The sequence below is a fragment of the Felis catus genome, chromosome C2, assembly GCF_018350175.1.
Source record: "Felis catus isolate Fca126 chromosome C2, F.catus_Fca126_mat1.0, whole genome shotgun sequence".
NCBI lineage: Eukaryota > Metazoa > Chordata > Mammalia > Carnivora > Felidae > Felis > Felis catus.
Genome location: NC_058376.1, coordinates 124,962,577 through 124,983,159, shown reverse-complemented (window position 1 = coordinate 124,983,159; position 20,583 = coordinate 124,962,577). Strand labels below are relative to the sequence as shown.

At 45.7% G+C, this 20,583-nt stretch overlaps 1 protein-coding gene across 1 annotated transcript; it reads left to right on the top strand.

Moving 5' to 3' along the window:
• Nucleotides 1-904: 904 nt before the first annotated feature.
• Nucleotides 905-20,173, top strand: CLDN18 (claudin 18). Its single transcript, XM_003992066.4, has 5 exons — nt 905-1,299; nt 11,628-11,792; nt 12,423-12,540; nt 16,902-17,012; nt 17,996-20,173. The coding sequence occupies exons 1-5, from the start codon at nt 1,080-1,082 to the stop codon at nt 18,165-18,167; spliced, it is 786 nt and encodes a 261-aa protein (XP_003992115.1). The 5' UTR covers nt 905-1,079; the 3' UTR covers nt 18,168-20,173.
• Nucleotides 20,174-20,583: the final 410 nt, after the last annotated feature.

Sequence of the window (20,583 nt, the reverse complement as noted above, 5' to 3'; positions counted from 1 at the left end):
AAAGTAACTGTAACCTGTAGGGGCTGAGCAGTTTGCCCCAAATCACCCAGCACTAAGCGAATTAGTAACAGGGTAAGGAGCAGATCCCAGGTCTCTCTGTAACCAAATCAGGGCTTTTGGCCCAGCCAGTCCTAATCCCTTCTTTGGCCTTTCTAGAAGCTTCTGTGTCTGCCACGTGGTCTTCACGTGGTTCTTGTGGCATGAGTGAAAAGGTAAAGTGGAGGTCGGCAGGATGTCTGGCTTCCTCTCATCCTATTTCCAACACCTGTAAAATGAAAGCATTATCTCTTGGATTTGACTTCCTGTTCCCAAACGTGGGGACAACCATGCCTGCCCCTGCCTCTCCACATGGAAATAGAGAAAGAGCACCAGACTGGAAGTGGGCACTGGAGCTCCGCCTTTACTGACTTTAAAGCGTCTGTGGTTCAAGGCCCTTAGACAAGTTCCTTAATCTATTGTGCCTCACTTCACTCAAAATGTATGGGTGTGGGATAATAATACGTACTCCGCCCATTCCTGTAAGAGTGCAATGGAAAGACGTGCAGAAAAAGTAGTTTATGAGCTGTGGGAGGAAATGTGAAAGTCTGGTTGAAGATGGAGACTCCTGGGGCCTTTGTTTTAAGTGATGTCAGCCTAAGGACATTACTCTCCGCCGAGCAGAGCCTAGAAGAAAAGGCTGTGGGGGCTGCCCGCGGCGCTGGACTCGTCACCTTTCTAGCCAGGCGGTGGCCGGCGTGCTCGTGTCACAGCCAGAGCCACGGACGAGGGAGGCTGGCAAGGCCTTCAGAAAGGGTGTCCACTCCAACCACTCTGCTCCCACACCAGCTGGGCCTGCGCAGCTCGGCAGACAAGTGCCTCTTGGGGCCGCTTCCCTAACAAATGAAAACATAATGCCCTTGAACCAAGAGTGAAACTGAACTATCTAAGGAAAACAGAGTGAGCAAACACCAAGAGCCGAGGGAAACCATCTGATTAGGGCAGCTCCGCTCAGGAGCACAACTGGCCCACGCACACCCTGCACAGCAGGAAGGTGCAGCTAGACCTCGGGCGGCGGGTGGAGGGCGCGCGGGGCCGAGGCCATGTCCACCACCACGTGCCAAGTGGTGGGCTTCCTCCTGTCCCTCCTGGGCCTGGCGGGGTGCATCGCCGCCACGGGGATGGACATGTGGAGCACCCAGGACCTGTACGACAACCCCGTCACCTCCGTGTTCCAGTACGAGGGGCTCTGGCGGAGCTGCGTGAGGCAGAGCTCAGGGTTCACCGAGTGCAGGCCCTACTTCACCATCCTGGGCCTTCCAGGTAGGCCCGGCAGCACGGGGGCCCTGAGCAGGTGAGGGCCGGGGAGGGGTGTCTGTGCTCCCTGCAGCCAGGAGGGACCTCAGAAATCACACCAGGGACTGAGCCTCGCTCCCCACCTCTGGGTATGACCCTTGCAGCTCAGAATAAAAGGTGTGAATGAGAGAAGTTGGCTCCATGACAAAGAGGGCTATAGTTGTCCTGGAGAAAATCGGAGAATTCATACTCAAGTCAAAGGAATTGCGGGTGGTGAAAAGAATGGGATTTGTTGTAAGGGTAAGCATGCTCATGATACTAGAATAGACTGATGGTCCTCAAAGGAGAAAATTGTGTGCATGTGACTTGCTCTTGCCTGCACATACGTGGGAGCAAGGAAGTAGGTTGGTGAATTATTTTCTTCTAGCCCAAAACGCTTATGGAGAACTAATTTCATTTCATTTTCAATTCAATTCAATTTTGCTTTGAAAAGCTGGAGTCTCTGAAAGTGTCAGAAAATGTATATTGCCATTAAATTATAAATATCCTTTTTTTGCTTTGCGTTAAGAGGTTCTAGTGTGCACTCCTAAGAAACAGTGCATGCCAGAATAAGTTATAATTATATTATAGTAATTTCATAATATAAATATAATTATAAATGTGACATCTTTTCACCCCTGAAGATGAAGTTAAACCCCTGCTTTTAATACAGATAATTATTTCAAACATGCACATAGGAACTTTGCATTCTAGATATTATGAAAGCGACTCGTATTTAAAGAAAGAGGGTGGGCAAAAAGAAAATAAAAGGTCAGTCTAATCAGTGGCTCCAAGGAGTGGCCAAGATAGGAGTTTGGTGAGGAAGGGAAGAGTGTTTGATTTGCCACTCTGAAACTAACACCTTATGAACAGGTAGATGGAAATAAACTTGCACGAAACTGTTAAGAGTCTTCGAAGCACTTGAAATTGAATGATGAAAAGCAATTCAACTAATTTATCTTCATTTTTGGAAAGAAAAAGAAGATGGGTGACAGAGCAGAACTGGGGTTTTTACTGCATTTTGGAAGCCATTCCTATTGCAGGACCAGCAGGATCACTAACTGGGACCTGCTTAGGGAAGCAAGGCAGGTGGGACCTGGCCACAGGAAGACAGCGCAGAGGGATCATGCTCTCCTGTGAAGGGAGAGGTCAGAAGGGAGGGGGTGCAAGACCATAGACTGTCAAGTCACATCTCATTTTAACTATTAAAAGAAGATAAAAGGGGCGCCTGGGTGGCTCAGTCGGTTTAGCATCCAACTTCGGCTCAGGTCATGATCTCGCAGTTCATGGGTTTGAGCCCCGCGTCGGGCTCTGTGCTGTTAGCTCAGAGCCTGGAGCCTGCTTCGGACTCTGTGTCTCCCTCTCTCTCTCTGCCCCTCCCCAGCTTGTGCTCTCTTTCTCTCAAACATACATAAATGTTAAAAAAAAAAATTGGTTTAATGAAGGAAAAAGATTGACCTCATATTCAAAATTGAGGCATGACATCCCATAACTTCATGCTCAATAACCTCAGCTCAGGGCCAAACCACACATTACCAATCTCTTGCTCATTCTGTTTCTTTCCACACATGGGGCCCCACACCATCCTGTCTGATCAGCCCCTATTCTTCTTGTCATCTCTCCTCCTCACTTAGGCTTATATCCTCCTTTCCTACAAGATCTCATGATTCTGATCATTGTCAAGTTCTGTCTCTCCCTGGGTCACTGACAACCAAATGAAAAGAATACATTTTACTATCACCTGTCGCTCTTTGTCTTTCTCAGTCTGGTTTCTATCCTTCATCTCTCTAGAGTGTTTGCTCCTTTGACTATGGCAGATCGGGTAGAATCTTCCAATCACCGACTGCCAGTTCTCAGTTCTCATCTCTCGGGCATTTTAAAAGCCAAACCCTCCCATGGTTCCCCCATTTGCAGCTTAATTAGGTGTGGACATAACTGCCTGACACCCATGCCCTCCTATCTCCCTCATCTTGCCTGACTTAACTCTTACAATTCCTCTGCCCCCCAGCCTCTGCTTCTCCCTGTCCATTTACTCTACCCTGGGCTTGATCCTGGATACCCATTTCTCCCACTGCCAAGTACCCCCTCCACCACTCCATTGCCATCTCCATGAATCTTCTCATATGCAGGGTCCAGCCCAAATATGACCTCCTTTGTGAAGCCTCCTCACATCCCTAAATTGAATAGGATCCCCCAGATCTCTGTACCAGACCCAGGCACTCTAATAACATTGGGCACATCCACCCTCATGACACTGCTCACAACTTGGAAGAGCTGAAAAGCTCCAGGCAGCCATCACAGAGTCATATCCCAGTCCTGCCTGTCTGAGTCAGGGGAACAGGATTCCACCAAAAGCCAGGAAAAACATTTCTTGGGCCTGAATATGCAGAAACGGAGATACTTGAAATCACTGTTAATGTATGGCCATGGAGAACAGCGTGGATTTAAGAATAGCAAGGCTTTGGGGTGCTTGGGTGGCTTAGTCGGTTAAGCGTCCGACTTTGTCTCAGGTCATGATCTCGCAGTGTGTGAGTTCGAGCCCCATGTCAGGCTCTTTGCTGACAGCTCAGAGCCTGTAGCCTGCTTCAGATTCTGTGTCTCCCCTCTCTCTGTCCCTCCCCTGCTCATGCTCTGTCTCTCTCAATAATAAATAAATGTTAAAAAAAATTAAAAAAAAAAGAATAGCGAGGATTTTGTGCAGCAAAAGTGACTACAATGTAAATTGGCATCCCAAAATGCAAATATTTGTTTGGTGACTTAAGATTTGGCTGACTAATGTAGGGGACGGATGGGAAGACCGCCAGAAGGAATAGGCTAAAAAGACCCTCAAAACCTGAAGGCAGGAACATAAGAAGACGGAGCAGCCAGAGAGAAGGCCAGAGGGTGGCCCAGAGACACTTGTAGGGCTCTGGAGGAAGCTGAAAGGGGTAACATTAACTACTCAGGACCTGGCACCTAGAGGGCACTGAAACAGCTGCTGAGAACATTTTCTTGAGCATGACAAGGGGCCAAGGGAAGAGAGACTGAAGCAGAGGAGCTGGGTGAAACATCCAGAGACAGAAATGGAAGGTTGAAAGTTTAATTTTGACCTAGAGCTCAGGGGAGTACCAGCCTGCAGCAGAGAATTAAGCTTTAAAGTTACTATAAAAGCATGAGGCAGATACCATTGTAATACTTCAGTTAACAGTCATAATAATCACTGCCAATTATTCAATTCTTCCTAAGGATAAGCTCTTTTCTTGCAAAATCTCACATACCCTTCATTCATCTGATAAAAATGTATCACGTTTAGTTGGAACTTACAGCCATAGAATAATTTAATTCCATTCGACTAGCTATACTATGTAACCTACAGATAGATTAATGAGGTAAATGGTTGTAGTAGCAGGACTATTTACCTATATATGACCAGCACTATATAATTTATAGCCCAAGACGCCCTCTCATTGTATTCCAAACAGTCAGAGCAGCATGTCATTCTCCAAGGACAGTGCCCAGAAATAAAAACCGACCATTTCTGCACATAGACCTACCAGTTGAACCTTCACAGCAATACAGGGTAATGTGTATCAGCTTTGTTTTTACAAAAGTGGAAACTGAGGCTCAGATATGGAGACAAGGTAAGGTGCCCAAGCTCCCATGGACAGGAGATATCAGATGCAGGAAATGAACACAAGGCTGAAACGCTTCCAAGTCTGTGTCTTTAGCCCTGCCCATGCTCAGGCCCTGCTTCTACATTCCGGATACAAGGAGCTGCCTTTAGAATTGAAGAGATTGGCCTGCACTTGAGCACGCTAAGAGTAGAGGGTACATCTGCACCTTGACCCATTTGTAGCCATATCGTCACAATGCACAATTAGGAGTACCGAGTTTAAAGAGTGGATGACTTGTGTGTCATTTCCTTCCCACCCACCCACCCCCTGCCCTGGAGACAGTGGGGGGAGGAGAGCAGAGGGCTGTCAATGAACAGGGTGGAGAGGAGGCAGAGACCTGGCAAATTCATGTCCCTGGTCCCATGATGACATCATAGGCAAGTGATATTTTTTCTAATGTGTTTGCAAATATTTGGATTGAATTTGGTGCCGTGGCAGGGCCTTACAGTTAAAGGCAGGTGAACTGGGATCAAGGGCTAGCTTGGCCAGCTAGGTCTCTCAACCTTGCTCTCCCCATCTGTGAAATGCCTCACAATAAGGTATTTGTGTGAAAGGGCTTTGCAATCCATTTAGCAGATCTGGTTCTTGGTGTCAGTCAGTCATTACTGCCCTGTCTACACCACCCAAATCTCTCAAACAGGACATTTGATCTTCCAGGGTTTTTTTCTTCTCCAAAATCAAGCATCTATTATGAATCCAAATACCCAAACCAAATATTATTTAGGGTACTCTTTTTCTTCTTTCAGTCCCCCATGCTACCCGTGTTCTGGCACATCACTGATTCCCAGCCTCTTTGCAGGCACTAAAGGTCTTGAGTTTTCTTTCATACAACTGGCCACATTGGCCCCCTTTCTCTAGCAATGTGAAAAACCAACAGCCACTGAAGACCTAAAGAGTGTCCCATCAACCTGCCAATCATATTTACACACCCAGGAATGGGCGGTTTTAGTGAAACCACATTTAACCCAGGAAACAATTCTACAAAATCTAAAGCACAAATCCATAAAGGAAAAAAAAAATACCAAACTGCTTTCCAGTACCCTTTCTAAAGGAGCCACCTGGTGTGTTTCTCCTTACGATTGGCTATTTGACATTAAGTCCAGTGTTCCTGATCCTGTGAAACCAGCTTGTCTTTCCCCGACGTCTGGTGGAAGAAACTGGCCCTAAGAGGTAAAGGGGTTATAAGTTAGTGATAAACTTGAAATGAAATCGGGGGGAGCCCCTTGGTTTTTGGTCAAGCTGCTTTCCCCTTTCTTCAAGAAAGAAATCTATTTTGGCCCAAAACATACCTTTTTAAATATGTGGACAGACATCCGAATGTGTCCCCACTAACATACATCCGAAGATCCCACAGAGAACTAAGGACACATCTGCAAAGCTGGAGAGGACCTGTACCTGAGGCGTAAACTGTGACCGCTTGCCCTATGCAGATGCAGGAATCAGAACACGTCCTCAGCTTGTGATTGTGGTGGCGGTTGCAATGACAGCAGGGCAGCCACACGCAAAGCATCAGGCCCTAGCGTGGACTAGTCAGTGGGGGGGGTCTCCATTTCTTGGTGGAGACACACATGGCCAGAGTCACGTAGCTGGACCCCACCTTAGAGTCAAAAAGGAAGGACAATGAAGACGGCGCCTCACCCCTCACTGTCTCACCTGCCCCTCCTCCTCGTTGCCAGCCAGATCTTAAGTCCATTTTTCCTGATCTTCTCTCTGCCTTGGCCCAGGACTTACGCTTCCTACTCTTCTCCAGTCTGCTTCCCCTCTCGCCCCTCATCCTCCCTCATGCATGGCTTTTTCAAATTCTCAACCATATTCTATCACCATGTGAGAGGATTCACGCTTATACAGTTAGTACCAGCCAAAGCCATGTGGGGTTGAAGAAAGAGAACTTCTCTTTAGGGAAGGGGAGGAAACCGACATTGGTTGAGCCTGGCTTAGTTTTATGCTGGTGCCAAGCAGCAGCTGGTCCTCACAACATCTTTGTGCAAGAGATATCTCTATCCAGCTCCAGGGTTGAGGAAATTCAGCTTCAGTGAGGTTAAAAGATTTGCCGAATGGCACCTACCTGGTATCACACCATTCTGTAGGATTTCATGGGACACAAAGGACTTCCATATTGGTTCCCTGAGATGTCAGGAGAAGCTAGACTCTCTCACCCTTGTTCTGAAGGGCCTTTTCTCTGAGGCCTGGCCTCAGACTTCCCTTCTCTGGGCTCCCCTCCTTTGGACTCCTCCATCAGCCTCCCCTGCCTCCAATCTGAAGCCAAGCTGTGCCTGAGGTATGGGTCCTCTCTAACCACCACCAACAAAAGCCTCAGCTCCAGGCCTTTGGCTCCTGGTGATTTGCTGTCTCATAAGCCTCACACCCACACCCCAGCTGGCTCAGGGATGTCAGCCCCTGGGAACTCTTTCCTCTCAAGTCCCTGCTCTGAGCAGCTCCTCCTGAGCCTCTTGAGGGTTGTTTTCCCAAATTATTCCTTGAAATTTTATGTTATTGAACAATTCAATGCAAGTCTCTAGGGGTGGAGGCAAAACATTAATATTTCTTTAAAAGCTCCCCCAAGAGATGCTAAAGTTCAACCAGGGTTGGGAACCACACCCAAAGCCACCTTGCCTGTCAGTCCATAGCTAGTTTGGGGGAATAAGATATTTTGCAACAGGGAGGGAACACTGAGTTCCCATTTTTCTGTTTGCTTCTGTCAGCTCTGAATCCTGCCCACCCTTCAAGTCTGATAATGCCTCATTGTTCATTGGAAAGAATGCCGTAGTCACACCTTTGGTGCAGGGAATCAGTCTATAGAGCCGTTGACTCACCTGTTATCAGCTGATAAGCTTATGTGCCTCTTGCTCAGAATAGCAAATAAGAGACAGTGTGGCTAAAAGAGAAACCTACCCCCTTTCTCTGGGTTTCTCTGGGTACCTATCTATGGAAGATTAGAATCCCAGATGGTAGATTCTTCCAGCTGGAAAGGAAGTTCAGGTCACCCCCATGCATCTCCATTGTCATTACTAGACATGGGGGGGGGGCAGTTCTAGCAATGAGTGGTAGAGAACATTTCCTCCTACTTCCTGGAACCTGCCCCCATCACAGCTCCCACTCTCAGAAGCACCCCTCAAGGGATCTCCGAAGCAAGGAAGAACTTGGTCTATGCATCCAGGCCCAGGATTGTGACTCTGACAGTGGTCCCACAAGTTATAAAACAATGTGTCTTTTCCAACCACGGGCTAAGAGAAATGTGCTCAGGGTGAGGGTGGACCCCTGATTCAAAGCAGGTGCCAGTGTTCATCAGAAATCCAGATGTCAAGAGATAGCAGGAAGGAAATGAGGCCTTGCCATGCATACCTGACTCAGCAAAGACAAGAGGGCATCTGACAGCCTGAGGCAAAGGCTGAGCAGGACAGGCTGGCCCAAGCTCCAGTGCCCAAGGGCTCCTGTGGCACAGCAACAGCAACTCTCCATACGAGGCAAGTCCACAGTGATTTCACCTCCCACTTGCCAATCTCACAGCCCTTCTAATCCAGCAATGACAGGCAAGACCATGTGCCTCAGCCACGGCCACCTCATGATGTGTTTTCAAGAACAAACATTAAAACTACTCAGTCTAAAGAGTTAATGACCCCACCCTTGCTGAGAGTCCAGAAGAAATGTTAATTTGTTATAGAATGAGGAAAGGACATCCTTTATCCTACTTAGTTAATATCGTTTATCTGGTTTTTGTTTGTTTGGTTGGTTGGTTGGTTGGTTTTGGTTGGTTGGTTAGTTGGTTGGTTGGTTGGTTGGTTTTGGTTGTTTTAACCAGATGCCTTGCCAGGTGTTTCTCAAAAGGGATAAATGATTTTGTTTTCTGAATAGCTTAAGGCTTAAAATGTCAGAACAAGAGCAGATTTTAAAATCTCCAGCAAGTTTCTGGGTGGATTTGAAGTTCACAAGAGGCCCATGAGGACAAGATGAAGAGAAAGTCAAGCCCCTTCCTCTTTCCATATGTCCAGTTTTCTGGTAGTAACATACACATCAGTATAGCCTGGAGGATATTTCCTGAAGCCTGGGGCTGCCCAGCAAATGTCCTGTCCATACCTGTCCTGAACCAGGCTTGTAGTAGTATAATTGTATGTGTTAAAGAGAACTAGAACCACATTATAAGCAACTATGAGAATAGATACTCCCAAAGTGAAAAGAAATTTGAGGTTCAAGATTTCCAATAAAAATATGATCTTCCCAGATTGTAAACCGCTTGAAGGCAGTGACTATTTTTCATGAAACTTTATATATTCTACAACATCTGACATAGGGTTTTGTAGAGAATTTGAGCTTAAAAATACTTGATGAATGAATGAATGAATTCATGGATGAGTTATATTATTATGTAACATATGACTATGAGCACATACCAACATGTGCTGAGTGAAAACACAAAAATATAAATGAATACACAAGTACATGACATACGCTTGCATTTGTTAATAAGGGAATGAACAGAATGTTTGTTCCCAGTATCCTGTGGGGCCAGCAAAACCATTGAGCAAGGCTTTAGAGAACAAAGGTGGCCCTCTAGAGCCCTCCTACATTAAGAGTGGATCCAAGGGCAACTCCAAGGCCCTCATTGGTTCTCTTTGCCCAACTTGGGTCACCACAGCTCTAGCATCAGAACTCAGCTGTAATCTCAAGATGCCAATGTTAATCGATTCAATTCTTCCAGGGATGAATGGTCAGATCCTGGAGGATTGATCCACACCATAAACCAATATATTTATCCTGCAAATATAGTTGCTAATAGGACCACGACTGATTATATAGCTGCTTGTAGAATTCTCTTCTCAGCAGAGAAGCAAAGTTAAAATCAGAAGTTGCTTCAGGGGAGGAGAATCAGAATCAAGCGGCATAGAACTAGAGTGGCTGGATACCATCATCTCCACAGAGAGAAAGTTGACAGGGCCTCCATTCCTCAGACAATGCCAAAGGCTCTTTAACGAATTCTGAATGATCTGCCTCTCCTTTTTCAGTATACTTCATTGATTCCCAATTCTTCCATCATGACAAGTTGCTTTGTGATACACACCTTAGAGTGAATAAGCTGGCAGCTCCATTGATATTGGCCATATTTGAGATGAAAATCTTCCTGGAGAGATTAGAGAGAAATTCCTCCCAGGACGTCCTTGTCTTGAGAGTCACATTCACAAATAAAATCTCCTAGGACATGTTATTCCCTGAGATGATTTTTAGATAATATTTCTTTATACATTTTTAGCGTCCATTTTAGAGGTTGATATTTCATGGCTGAGTCTCCGAGTTTGGAGGATACATTCTCTTAGGTGCTTACAGATCCCTGTACCCTGATGGCAGCCTGTTTTTCCAGGATTAGGTACCTCAAAGGAATGTACTGTGATGGGAAAAACAATTTGGAGATAGTTCTGGGTTTGACCCCCAGCTCTTGCTTGTCCCTCAAAATATGTCCTCGGGCAAGTTCCTGAACCTCTCTGTCTCAGTTTCTTCAATTATAAAATGAAGGTAATCATATCACCGACATTGCAGGGGTTTTTTAATGTGGACTGGATTTGTTCATGTCTGAAAAGCGACTTATAGCTTTCAATCAAAAGTAGCAATTGGCTATGATAACTAGGGTAAGACAGAGCTTTCTGCTTTGCTTCACACAATTCTTCAGTTCTGCTCCACCAGAAATACCCACACTTGGGGCCTTTCCCTCTGGAAAACACCAAGACTCATTTGTCTTTCTTTTGTAAATGCATTATGCTTGTAGCGGGCATGTTTAATGACTGTCTTTCCCCACTTCGACATAAGATCCGTGAGCGGAGAGACCATGGCTGACCTATTAATTACTGTCATCCCTGTGCCTAGTCATAGGGGCTCAGAAAAAAAACTGTTGAGATGAGTCAGTGCACATTAAGGACACACTAGAAACCACTTTGGATTTATCTGGAGGGGAGGCACTGGGGGAGAGTCCCAGCAGGATCTACAGCTCCCATTGCTTCCAGAGAAGGGAACTGCTGATAAACTGGTCATGTTGAAAGGCCTGTGAGTGATATAGCAGTCTGTTATGTATACCCAAAACCTACAGCTTACCCTGACTATAGTAGTCCCTTTGGAAACAAGCAAAAACGTGGTGCCCTTAGTATATCACCTAGTAACCTTGCTTCATCACACGCTATGAATGAATATCGGGTTTTTCTAAAGCGGACGCAACAATATGAAGCAATGAGCCCATATGAAAAGACTAGAGGAGAACGATGTTTGGGATAGAAGCCAAAGTTGCACAGTTTTACTATAAGCTCTATCAGTAATTTTTCATGTCACCTTAATCAAGCTATTTCCTCTTCCTTCTTTAAAGCTTATCAGGCTTTAAAATGAGGAAATGAAATAGCTATCCATTGGTTGTCCCTACTCCCAACAGTTCATGATTTTTGTCATTCTACAGACAATTGTGTACATGCAGGTCCTTCAACAATCAGAGGATTGTATGTGGTGGTTTTGCATTTCTCACAATTCCACATCCCCTGGCAATGACAAGATTCACATTTTATGGACTTGTTATTTCTCAGGAATTGGATGCTGGCTGATTGTGGTTGCTTTATTTTATTAAACTAAAGCCTGGTGGTCATGCAGAGGTGGTCTCATCTGTCTGCTTGTGTCTTGCCTCTTGCCCCACAGCCATGCTGCAGGCAGTGCGAGCCCTGATGATCGTGGGCATTGTCCTGGGTGCCATCGGCCTGCTGGTGTCCATCTTCGCCCTGAAGTGCATCCGCATAGGCAGCATGGAGGACTCTGCCAAAGCCAACATGACACTGACCTCTGGGATCATGTTCATCATCTCAGGTAAACAAGCAGCCAGGGTTCCCTCTCTCAAATGCTTTTCTGGGAATGTCAAAGTAAAATTATTCTGGCAGAGGAAACATGGTTTCTCCCTATTGAACATGGTTTGAACATGGATCAGAATTTTACACACTGGGATTCAAGATCTGAGCTAGAGCCCAATTATGCTCTACAGAATGATCATGAATGTTAAGGTCCCCCTTAGCTGCCATCTGATTATTATAAGAAATTCTCAGTCCTAAGGTAGCCATGTGACTCAGTCCCTGAAGACATTATTTTGGCAAGATTCTTGAAAATGATTTTAAGGAAAGAGCACTTGACACCATCGAAGGACCAGACCCAAAATATTTGTATTACTAATCCTTTGTCCCAAGATGCATGGAAAAATCTCTTTCTGCACACATACAAATCCCTCCACAATTAGAGAGATAAGAGAATCTAAGCACTCTAAGAGAGTCTAACATGTCTAGCACATAGTGGGAATTCAATAATCAATGCTTGGATTAGCTATTCTGTTATATGAATGGAATGTTCGCAGCCTGCTCATCTAAACTCATTTCAGCATACATTGCCTCAGAAACGTTGTGATCCCTTTAAAGCTGACTCTGGAGCTTTCTTGTATTTTGCCCGCAGGTCTCTGTGCAATCGCTGGAGTATCTGTGTTTGCCAACATGCTGGTTACTAACTTCTGGATGTCTACAGCGAATATGTACACTGGGATGGGTGGGATGGTGCAGACTGTTCAGACCAGGTAAGCTTCCAATCTAGTCTTAGTACCCTGTGGTGAATATTGTTATAAAAATCCTATTAAACACATATGCCTAATGTGACTGTCAGTGCCTGAAATAGCAAAAATTTATCAGAGGCAACCATGCCATATCGTAAATCAACAATGATCTGTAAATTCATAAACTTCATTTCAGTGAAATATCCTTGGTGCTATGACTTGAGGCTGAGCTGACATTTGCATTGAAATACAGCGACAGTTCACAGTATTTATCTAACATGCTTACACAGGCCCCATTGTGGTGGCAATGAAACAGGCACTATTAGCCCAGGCATGTAAATGAGCATCAACCCACATCCCCAGACCATGACGGAAACCTGACTAGGGACAGGTGAAAACTTGAGTAGAACTGAGAAAGGTGCAGTATAGGTGAGAAGAGTAATGTTATGTTTCTTCCTTGTACAGCTGCCTCTTCTTCTCATTCATTCATTCATTCATTCATTCTACAAATGTATAGAGCACCTGATGTGAGCCAGGAGCTGTTCTAGAAAGCTGGGGATAAGACAAGTTCCCCATCCTCACGGAGGTTACAGTCTAGCTGAGGGAGACAAAACCCCACTATAATTTGGTGTCTGAAGGAGGGTAGAACTTTTAAATGCTGGAAGAGCAACTCTAACACGTATATTCATTTAGCCACTTCAAAGGGACATATTTCAAAGCAAGAAGCAGCAGTAAATTCTTGATGGAAAAAAAAACCCTTCTTCTGAGACAGTGATGTAAATATCATATCTAAGTGACCCATCATCTCTGGAGTGGATACACTTGGTATTTCTCCAGCCACACCATCGTGGGATACAGACAGGGGGGAGGTTGTATAAATCCATTACTTTCTGGCTCCCAGGAACTCCAGTCCCCATCCATGTTCCTGCTTTGTTTCAAGAATGAGAAGGAAGTGATCCCCATAAGCTCCCCTCATCCTCTCTGTGATCTTCCCACGGTCTCTTGGTTATAAGGGTAACTTAGAAGTACGCTGACCATGTTTTCCTGGGACTTTACCAGTTTTAGCACTAAAAGTCCCACATCCTGGGAAACTCCTCCCTCATGGGCAAGTCAGGATGGTTGGTCAACCTACTTAGAAGAGCCTACCTTACCCAGAGTATCTGGGCACCTGTGTCACTGCCCCTGCCAAGAGGAGTCACCCACCCCACTGGCACACAGTGCTAATACCCACATCATCCTCTCATACCATCTCCCTAGAACCTGCACCATCCTTCAGTCAGGCAACTTCAGTCCTGAGATTGAGACTATAGGATTCTAGAATGTTCACTGAGTGCCTTCCTCCATAGATGGGCAGCAGTTTTTCCCTTCTTTCTGTTTTCTCATCCTCTCTACCCAGAAGTCACACAAGACAACACAGCTGCCAAGAAATGTCTTGACAGTGAACTGATGGGCTTTCTGGTACCCCATTTGGTCCCAGCATCCCATCCTCTGCCAATACCGTGTTAAGAGTACCCAAGCTACAAAGTGCCTGCTTTCATGCTGTTCAGAGCTTGTGAGGTGTTTTGTATTAGCCTAAACACTTCATTTTATAACTTGAATTATTCACTACTTTTTAAAAATTAGAAGTGTCATATGTTGGGTTACTCAGACACAGAGCCTGAAAAACAGATTCTGAGGTTTCATGTGCAAGTGATATATTAAGGAAGGGGAGACCGGGTAGGGAGTGAGGCACCCAGGACAGAGAAGAGGGTAATTGCAATGAATTCTGGGACTCAGCCCAATCCTGGGGAGCTGTGGGGCATGAAACATACCTCAGAGTTGTCTTGACTCCCAAACTTTCATACTTCAGCACCAATCAGCCTCTGTGCACATGGGCAAAATGGCTCCAGTGGCTAAATCAAAACCTGACCTCCAAAGGAAGCATGGGGGCCAGCAGGCAAAGGCAAAGACCACAGGAGCTGAAGAAGAAACACAGAAATGGTGAAAGGGACATAAGGGACATGGGCAAAGCACCATTAGTGTTTACTACAAGGATATTTCACACCACACACACATACATGCACACACACACACGTATGCAATCCTTTTTTCCAGCTCCTTGTAAAAGAAAAGCATCAGATCCAGCAGTACTGGGCCCTCACTCTCTATGGCAACAATCTCTGCAGCTGCAAAATAGTTGCCCTCTTAGCAAGAGCTCACCCTCTCCAGTTTATCCCCACCACTCTCAAATGTCCCAACGCTGAGGCCATTTATCATTATGCTTGTGGGGGTTTTCCCCACTTCACTCATTTAAATTTCTTAGCTGTCCTAGTTAGGTATTTAAGTTTGCTAACCTTGACCAAGAGGATCTAAGTGAAAGAAGGAGACCTCAGTCCTCATGTTCCCCTTGCCCAGAAGATGGTATTAGCTTAATGATGAACAATGAAGGCTTTGGAGGCAGAAGGATCTGCATTTGAATTTCAGTAGCTCCTGTGTCCTTCCTGGGTCTTTGGAAAAGTTACTTAGCCTCTCTAAACCTCAATCCCCTCCTCTGTAAAATGGGAGTGAGAAATCCTGCAAAATGAGGCTGTTGGAAGAATTAAATGAGATTGTGATAAAGGTGCCCATCACAGTGTCAGTAAGCGCTCAATAAATGCTAGTGATGATTGTCATCATTAACATTATGTGGTCACTCGACCATCTTTAGAAGTATCAAGGACAGGGGTTCTGTCTGCGCCAGGGCTGAGGGACCAAGACTTCTCCCAGGAGATTTACGCAGGGGCCTCTCGGGAGGACGCCCAGGAAAAGGTTAGGTGTTAAGCCCCTAGCCACGCTGGGGAGGGCCAACAGGGTGGGATGGGGTTCTTCATTCCAAGCCAACAGCTTTCAAAACAAATGTCTGTCACTTCCAAGTCCAAAGGAAGTAAAAACTGCCTGCAGATAAATGTTCTTCCAGAACTTTTCAAGCCCTGAGCTCAGTCTGCCCACCTTGCCCTTTACATTACACTTGGTCATCAGGCTTATATTGCTTACTTTGATCCTGCTAAAATGTGTGTACTTTTAAAGCACATCTAAAGGATCTTATTTTCTTAGGTTATGGAGGTCTGCACACACATTGCTGTCTTCCAGCTACTGGTATAATGTTCTTAGTTAGTGACTTTTAAATTTTTTTTTTCAACGTTTATTTATTTTTGGGACAGAGAGAGACAGAGCATGAATGGGGGAGGGGCAGAGAGAGAGGGAGACACAGAATCGGAAACAGGCTCCAGGCTCTGAGCCATCAGCCCAGAGCCTGACGCGGGGCTCGAACTCACGGAGTGCGAGATCGTGACCTGGCTGAAGTCGGACGCCTAACCGACTGCGCCACCCAGGCGCCCCAGTTGGTGACTTTTAAACATACTAGTGATTCATGGAGTTCCACAGACAGCCCCATGCTCTTTGGTGGACATGAGGGGACAACCTCCAAGGGCAGGTATCCACCATGCTGAGCTGTGCTTTTCTGTGGGGCTCTTGGAGATGAAGGGAAAGTCGGTAACTTTCTAACCAACGGAAATACCCAGTGACATCCTAAAAGTTTTTGGCCACTCTCCCCACTGTCCACAGAGGTCCGTGTGGAATCAGAATTATTCTATTCTCAGGAGACTTGGTTCTCGGACAATCCCAGTCAGATCTAACTGAGTCCCATGGAGGCACCCCTCCCAGGGGAAGGGCACCAGCACTGGAGTCAGACCGCCACAGGTTTGAGTTCCAGTGTGAGCTGGAGTAGAAGCACCATGAAAGTGAGGGCTTGGTCACCCCTGCATCCCAGTGTGCCAGGGCAGTGCCAGGCACACGGCGGGAGCTCAATAAATACTTGCTGAACAAATGAGTAAACAAATGAAAGAATGAATGGTCACTTCACATTAGTTCTTCCTGACAATAATGCTCCTACCTGCATGGACGGCTGCCAGGGCTACTTGAGTTAGGTAAGATGAGAGCTTACTGGCCCACAGTAAGAACTCGAGGGGCCAAAATTCCTTCAGAAATAATAACTTCAGACTGCTTCCATATCTCTCAAATTTCTCTTGCCAAACCTTGAAGACACCCCCACCCAATGCCAATAGGGAGGGAGGGGGATTTCCAATGATATTTCTCTGAGAGTAGAGACTTATAATTAATTCCATGCCTGAGTGATGCCAGGGGCCTGAAAATCCCACAGCCGTTTTACTGACTAGCTTCAGTCCCACTTCTGTTCTCCAGGGTCCCTCGTTCAGTCGGCTGTGACCCAAAGAAGCGTTCAGCGGCATGCTCAGGGATAGGTGTGGAACTCCCAGGAGGGCTGACAGAGAGGATGGGCATGGCCAGGCACAGCGGGTAGGGTCTGAGAGTGGAGTCACCCATACTCATGGCCTCACTTCCCCCCTCAGGTACACCTTTGGTTCGGCCCTGTTCGTGGGCTGGGTTGCTGGAGGCCTGACGCTAATTGGGGGTGTGATGATGTGCATTGCCTGCCGGGGCCTGGTGCCTGAGGAAACCACGTGAGTCTCCCCATCCCAGTGCAATCAGACATTTCATCCGAGTCCATTTTAAAGTATAATTTGCAGCCAGAAGGATCAGTCTGGGTTTTTGAAGAACTTTATTAACTGAAGGATCCTGAGCCTTCTCTTTTATGGGGGACCTAAAGAACAGAATAGGAACATTTCAGCTGAGCAGATTTAGGAATAATCCTGTTTGAGAGAGAAAAATATCCCTCCAGGTTCCCTCAGACTCCAGTATTCTGTAACTCTGTGGTTCTCAGCTGAAAACAATTCTGCCCTCCAGGGGGTATTTGGCAACAACTGAACACTCTTGATTGTTGCAGCTTTGGGGTGGGGTGGGGGTGATCCTGGCATCTAGTGGGTGGGGCCCAGGGATGTTGCTAACCCTTGCCGGATGCACAGGTCAGGCGCTCACAACAAAGAGGCATCTGTTCCAAAATGCCAAAGTACTGCTGCAGAGAAACCCCACTGTAACCCCATAAAGGGGCTGGGAGCTGGGAGACCTCAATCCTAGTCCAGTTCTGTGCTAACTAGTCCTGTGAGTTCTAACAAGTCATTTGCCTTCTCTGGGCCTCTGTCAGCTTACCCATAAACTGTGCAGATTAGAAGAGATGGGCTCCATGTATGCACCTTCGCACTCACAAATTCTTGGATTTTTTTTTTTTTTTTTTTTTTTTTTTTTTGGCCTAACCATGTTCCCCTGGACATTGTTTCTGGTTCAGCTTCATTTTAATTGATTAACAGCGGGAACTCACTGGTCACCAATGACTGGCTTAATACAAGGCAAGAAATTCTGCTCCAATGCAGAGGCAGAAAAGCTGGTGTCTCAAAGCCTGGGGGTGACCACCTGTCTCAGTTTGCCCAGGGCTAAGGGTTTCCTGGGACACTTTCAGGACTAAAACAGAGACATTCCAGGGGAAATGGAGTGGCTTTCCCTCTTATCAAATACATCTGTGGTCATGGAATGTTTCTTTTTCTCTCAGCTACAAAGCCGTGTCTTACCATGCCTCGGGCCACAATGTCGGCTACAAGCCGGGAGGCTTCAAGGCCAGCACTGGCTTTGGGCCCAACAGCAAAAACAAGAAGATATACGATGGGGGTGCCCGCACAGAGGACGAGGTACAGTCTCATCCTTCCAAGTACGACTATGTATAACTCCAAGACACTTCGGCATGGGCAGAAGAACCCCCCCACCAATTAGAGTGCACTTGAAAAACAAGGAGATTTTACCTTGACTCCTGATTGCTTTTGACTCACAGTTGGAAGTTAGAAAAACCTTGATTTCATCCATGAAGAGGCTAGATGGTCTGGGCCACATGTCTCTGTCTCTAATGCTCCATCACAAAAACAGCCGAGTTATCAGATATGAATTAGAGGCTATAGTTCACAGTTTCCAATCCTCTATTTTTTTTTTTAATTTAACCTTCCTCATCTGATGATAGAATGTGGTTTGAATTCCTATCAGACAATAGCCCATCAATGATCTATTTCCCAACTCATCCCCCAGAACAATTCTGAAAGGAAAAAAGGAGAGTCGATCAAAAGACATCATTTTCTGCTATTTGATTTTAACCTCCCCCACCAACCTGGCTACTAATAAACACTGATTGAAGAAGAAGTGATGGGGAAAGAGATATGTAACGTCTCCAGCTCATTATCTGAGTTTTCTTACACTGTGATCTTGAACATTACCTGGACCAAAGTGATTTCAGCTTGAAGAAAGCTTTCTGCTTTTGTTGGCATCTGCTAATTCCAGCAAGACACCCCCCAGGGGTCTCCTGACCTCTCCACTGCAGGGCATCTTTCTGTCGCAGGCCAGAAAGTGTCCCTAGAAGAATGAGGAAAGGATATTTGTGGGTAATCTGAGTATATTTGGTATTCTAAATATAATTAGAATAAATAATATATTAGTGAAATGATACACTGTCTCTGTGAATTAGCCTCACCCCTGCACTTGAATAGAAGAAAAAGAAAAAATAATGGCTTTTGATATTGTCAATAAGGACTTTGTAAAATCGCACTTAAGTTTGAATTCCATGAAATGCTCACTCATCCGAATCATTTCCCTTTGAGCTCTCCAGGACTGTGATGATACATGATAAATACAGTGTAACCCTGTAAAAACCAAAGGATGAAACCTAGGGAGTGAGTTGAAACAAGTTCTTTTGAAAAACAAGAAAACAGTGATGACCCTGAATGTAATGTTACATTTCCAAATGACACATGCCCACACTTGCATGGCCAGAGGTCACATACTTGGCATTGTGGTTACCTTTGTTACTGTGAGAGCTCTTCCCTTCACTAAATTTACCTACAATCGTTGCCACGTTGGATGTTCAAGAACCAAAAGCTCTTTGCAGCCGCACGCCTTCCTGGTGTTCATATCACTGCTGTAGGAAGCCTACACTCCTTCCAGGTTACCAGAATTCTATCCCGACACCAGAGCCAGAATAGTCACCCTGGGAATTAAGGTGGGGGGGTGGGAATCTCTCAAATTACCTAATCAGGGAGCAGCAGACAATGGGGGAATCTCACCACTGGGTTATTATTTGGGGGGAAAAGTCCTCACATCAACAGTGCATATAAAAGTGGCCTCTAAGGAGATGGTGAATATTCATGGGGGGCTTCAGGTGGGACGGATTCTGTCTGGGGAAATGCAGATCACAGCCCATTCAACAGAAAGGAATTTTGTTCACCAACGGCCAAAACAAACTCAGAGACCCTGCTCACTGAGACAGCAATGGTTTGAGGCTATCTCAGACAGAGTATTCATGGAACTCATTGTCTGAGATGGGATAAAGGATGAATAGATAAATCAAGAAACAAACCAAAAAAAAAAAAAAAAAAAACAGGGATGGGGAAGACAAAACTGAACAACCTAGAGCATGGAGATTGTAAAGAGTTCTCAGTATTTGACTTGAAAGCCATGGGCACAATGAGCTCTCCTTCCTACCACCAGAAAGCCGTGGTCAGGTCTGAGACACTGAGGTGTGTCTCAGGTGGGTTTTTAATTAGCACATTCTCTATCCAACACGTCATTTGAAAGCCTCTATGGAGTTAGACTGTGCCTTGTAATTTTGTTGTTGTTGCTCTGTCCTATTGTATATGCATTGACTATTGACCTGCATGTTTTGTTAACTATTAAAAATACTATGATCTCACATTTGAACAACTGCTGCTCTTTTGTCCTGAGCTTCAGGAAGTGGAGATGGAAGTCTCAGCACCTCAAAGCTGAGGGTATCTTCCTGGAGTGTTTCTCATTGCAGAATCTGTCTGCTCAGCTGTAGCCTGGCTGCCTGGAGGCCAACTAGATCTGATCCAGCCTAGTGGTTCCTGAAAGTTGAGAAGCCTGAATAAAAAGGGATTTCCTGAGCAGCCAGGCATGTGGCATGGGATCCAAGAACCACATTTAGCCTGTCTGACCCTTAGTGCACCAGCCTGAAGCGTCTAATGTCATTGGCCTCCCCATGAGCTAGTAAAACAAGAGAGCCAATGCCTGTCCTCTTAATGCTGTCAAGAACTGGGTTCACCAGCTCAGTTAGCTGTACTCACTGAGGCTGAATCAAGCTTT

Bases quoted from the DNA above. Each gene is read 5' to 3' on its own strand.
- CLDN18 (XM_003992066.4), top strand. From the start codon at position 1,080: ATGTCCACCACCACGTGCCAAGTGGTGGGCTTCCTCCTGTCCCTCCTG. The intron at 11,793-12,422 runs GTAAACAAGCAG...TTTTGCCCGCAG, and splicing joins GATCATGTTCATCATCTCAG to GTCTCTGTGCAATCGCTGGA. The intron at 17,013-17,995 runs GTGAGTCTCCCC...TTTTTCTCTCAG, and splicing joins CTGGTGCCTGAGGAAACCAC to CTACAAAGCCGTGTCTTACC.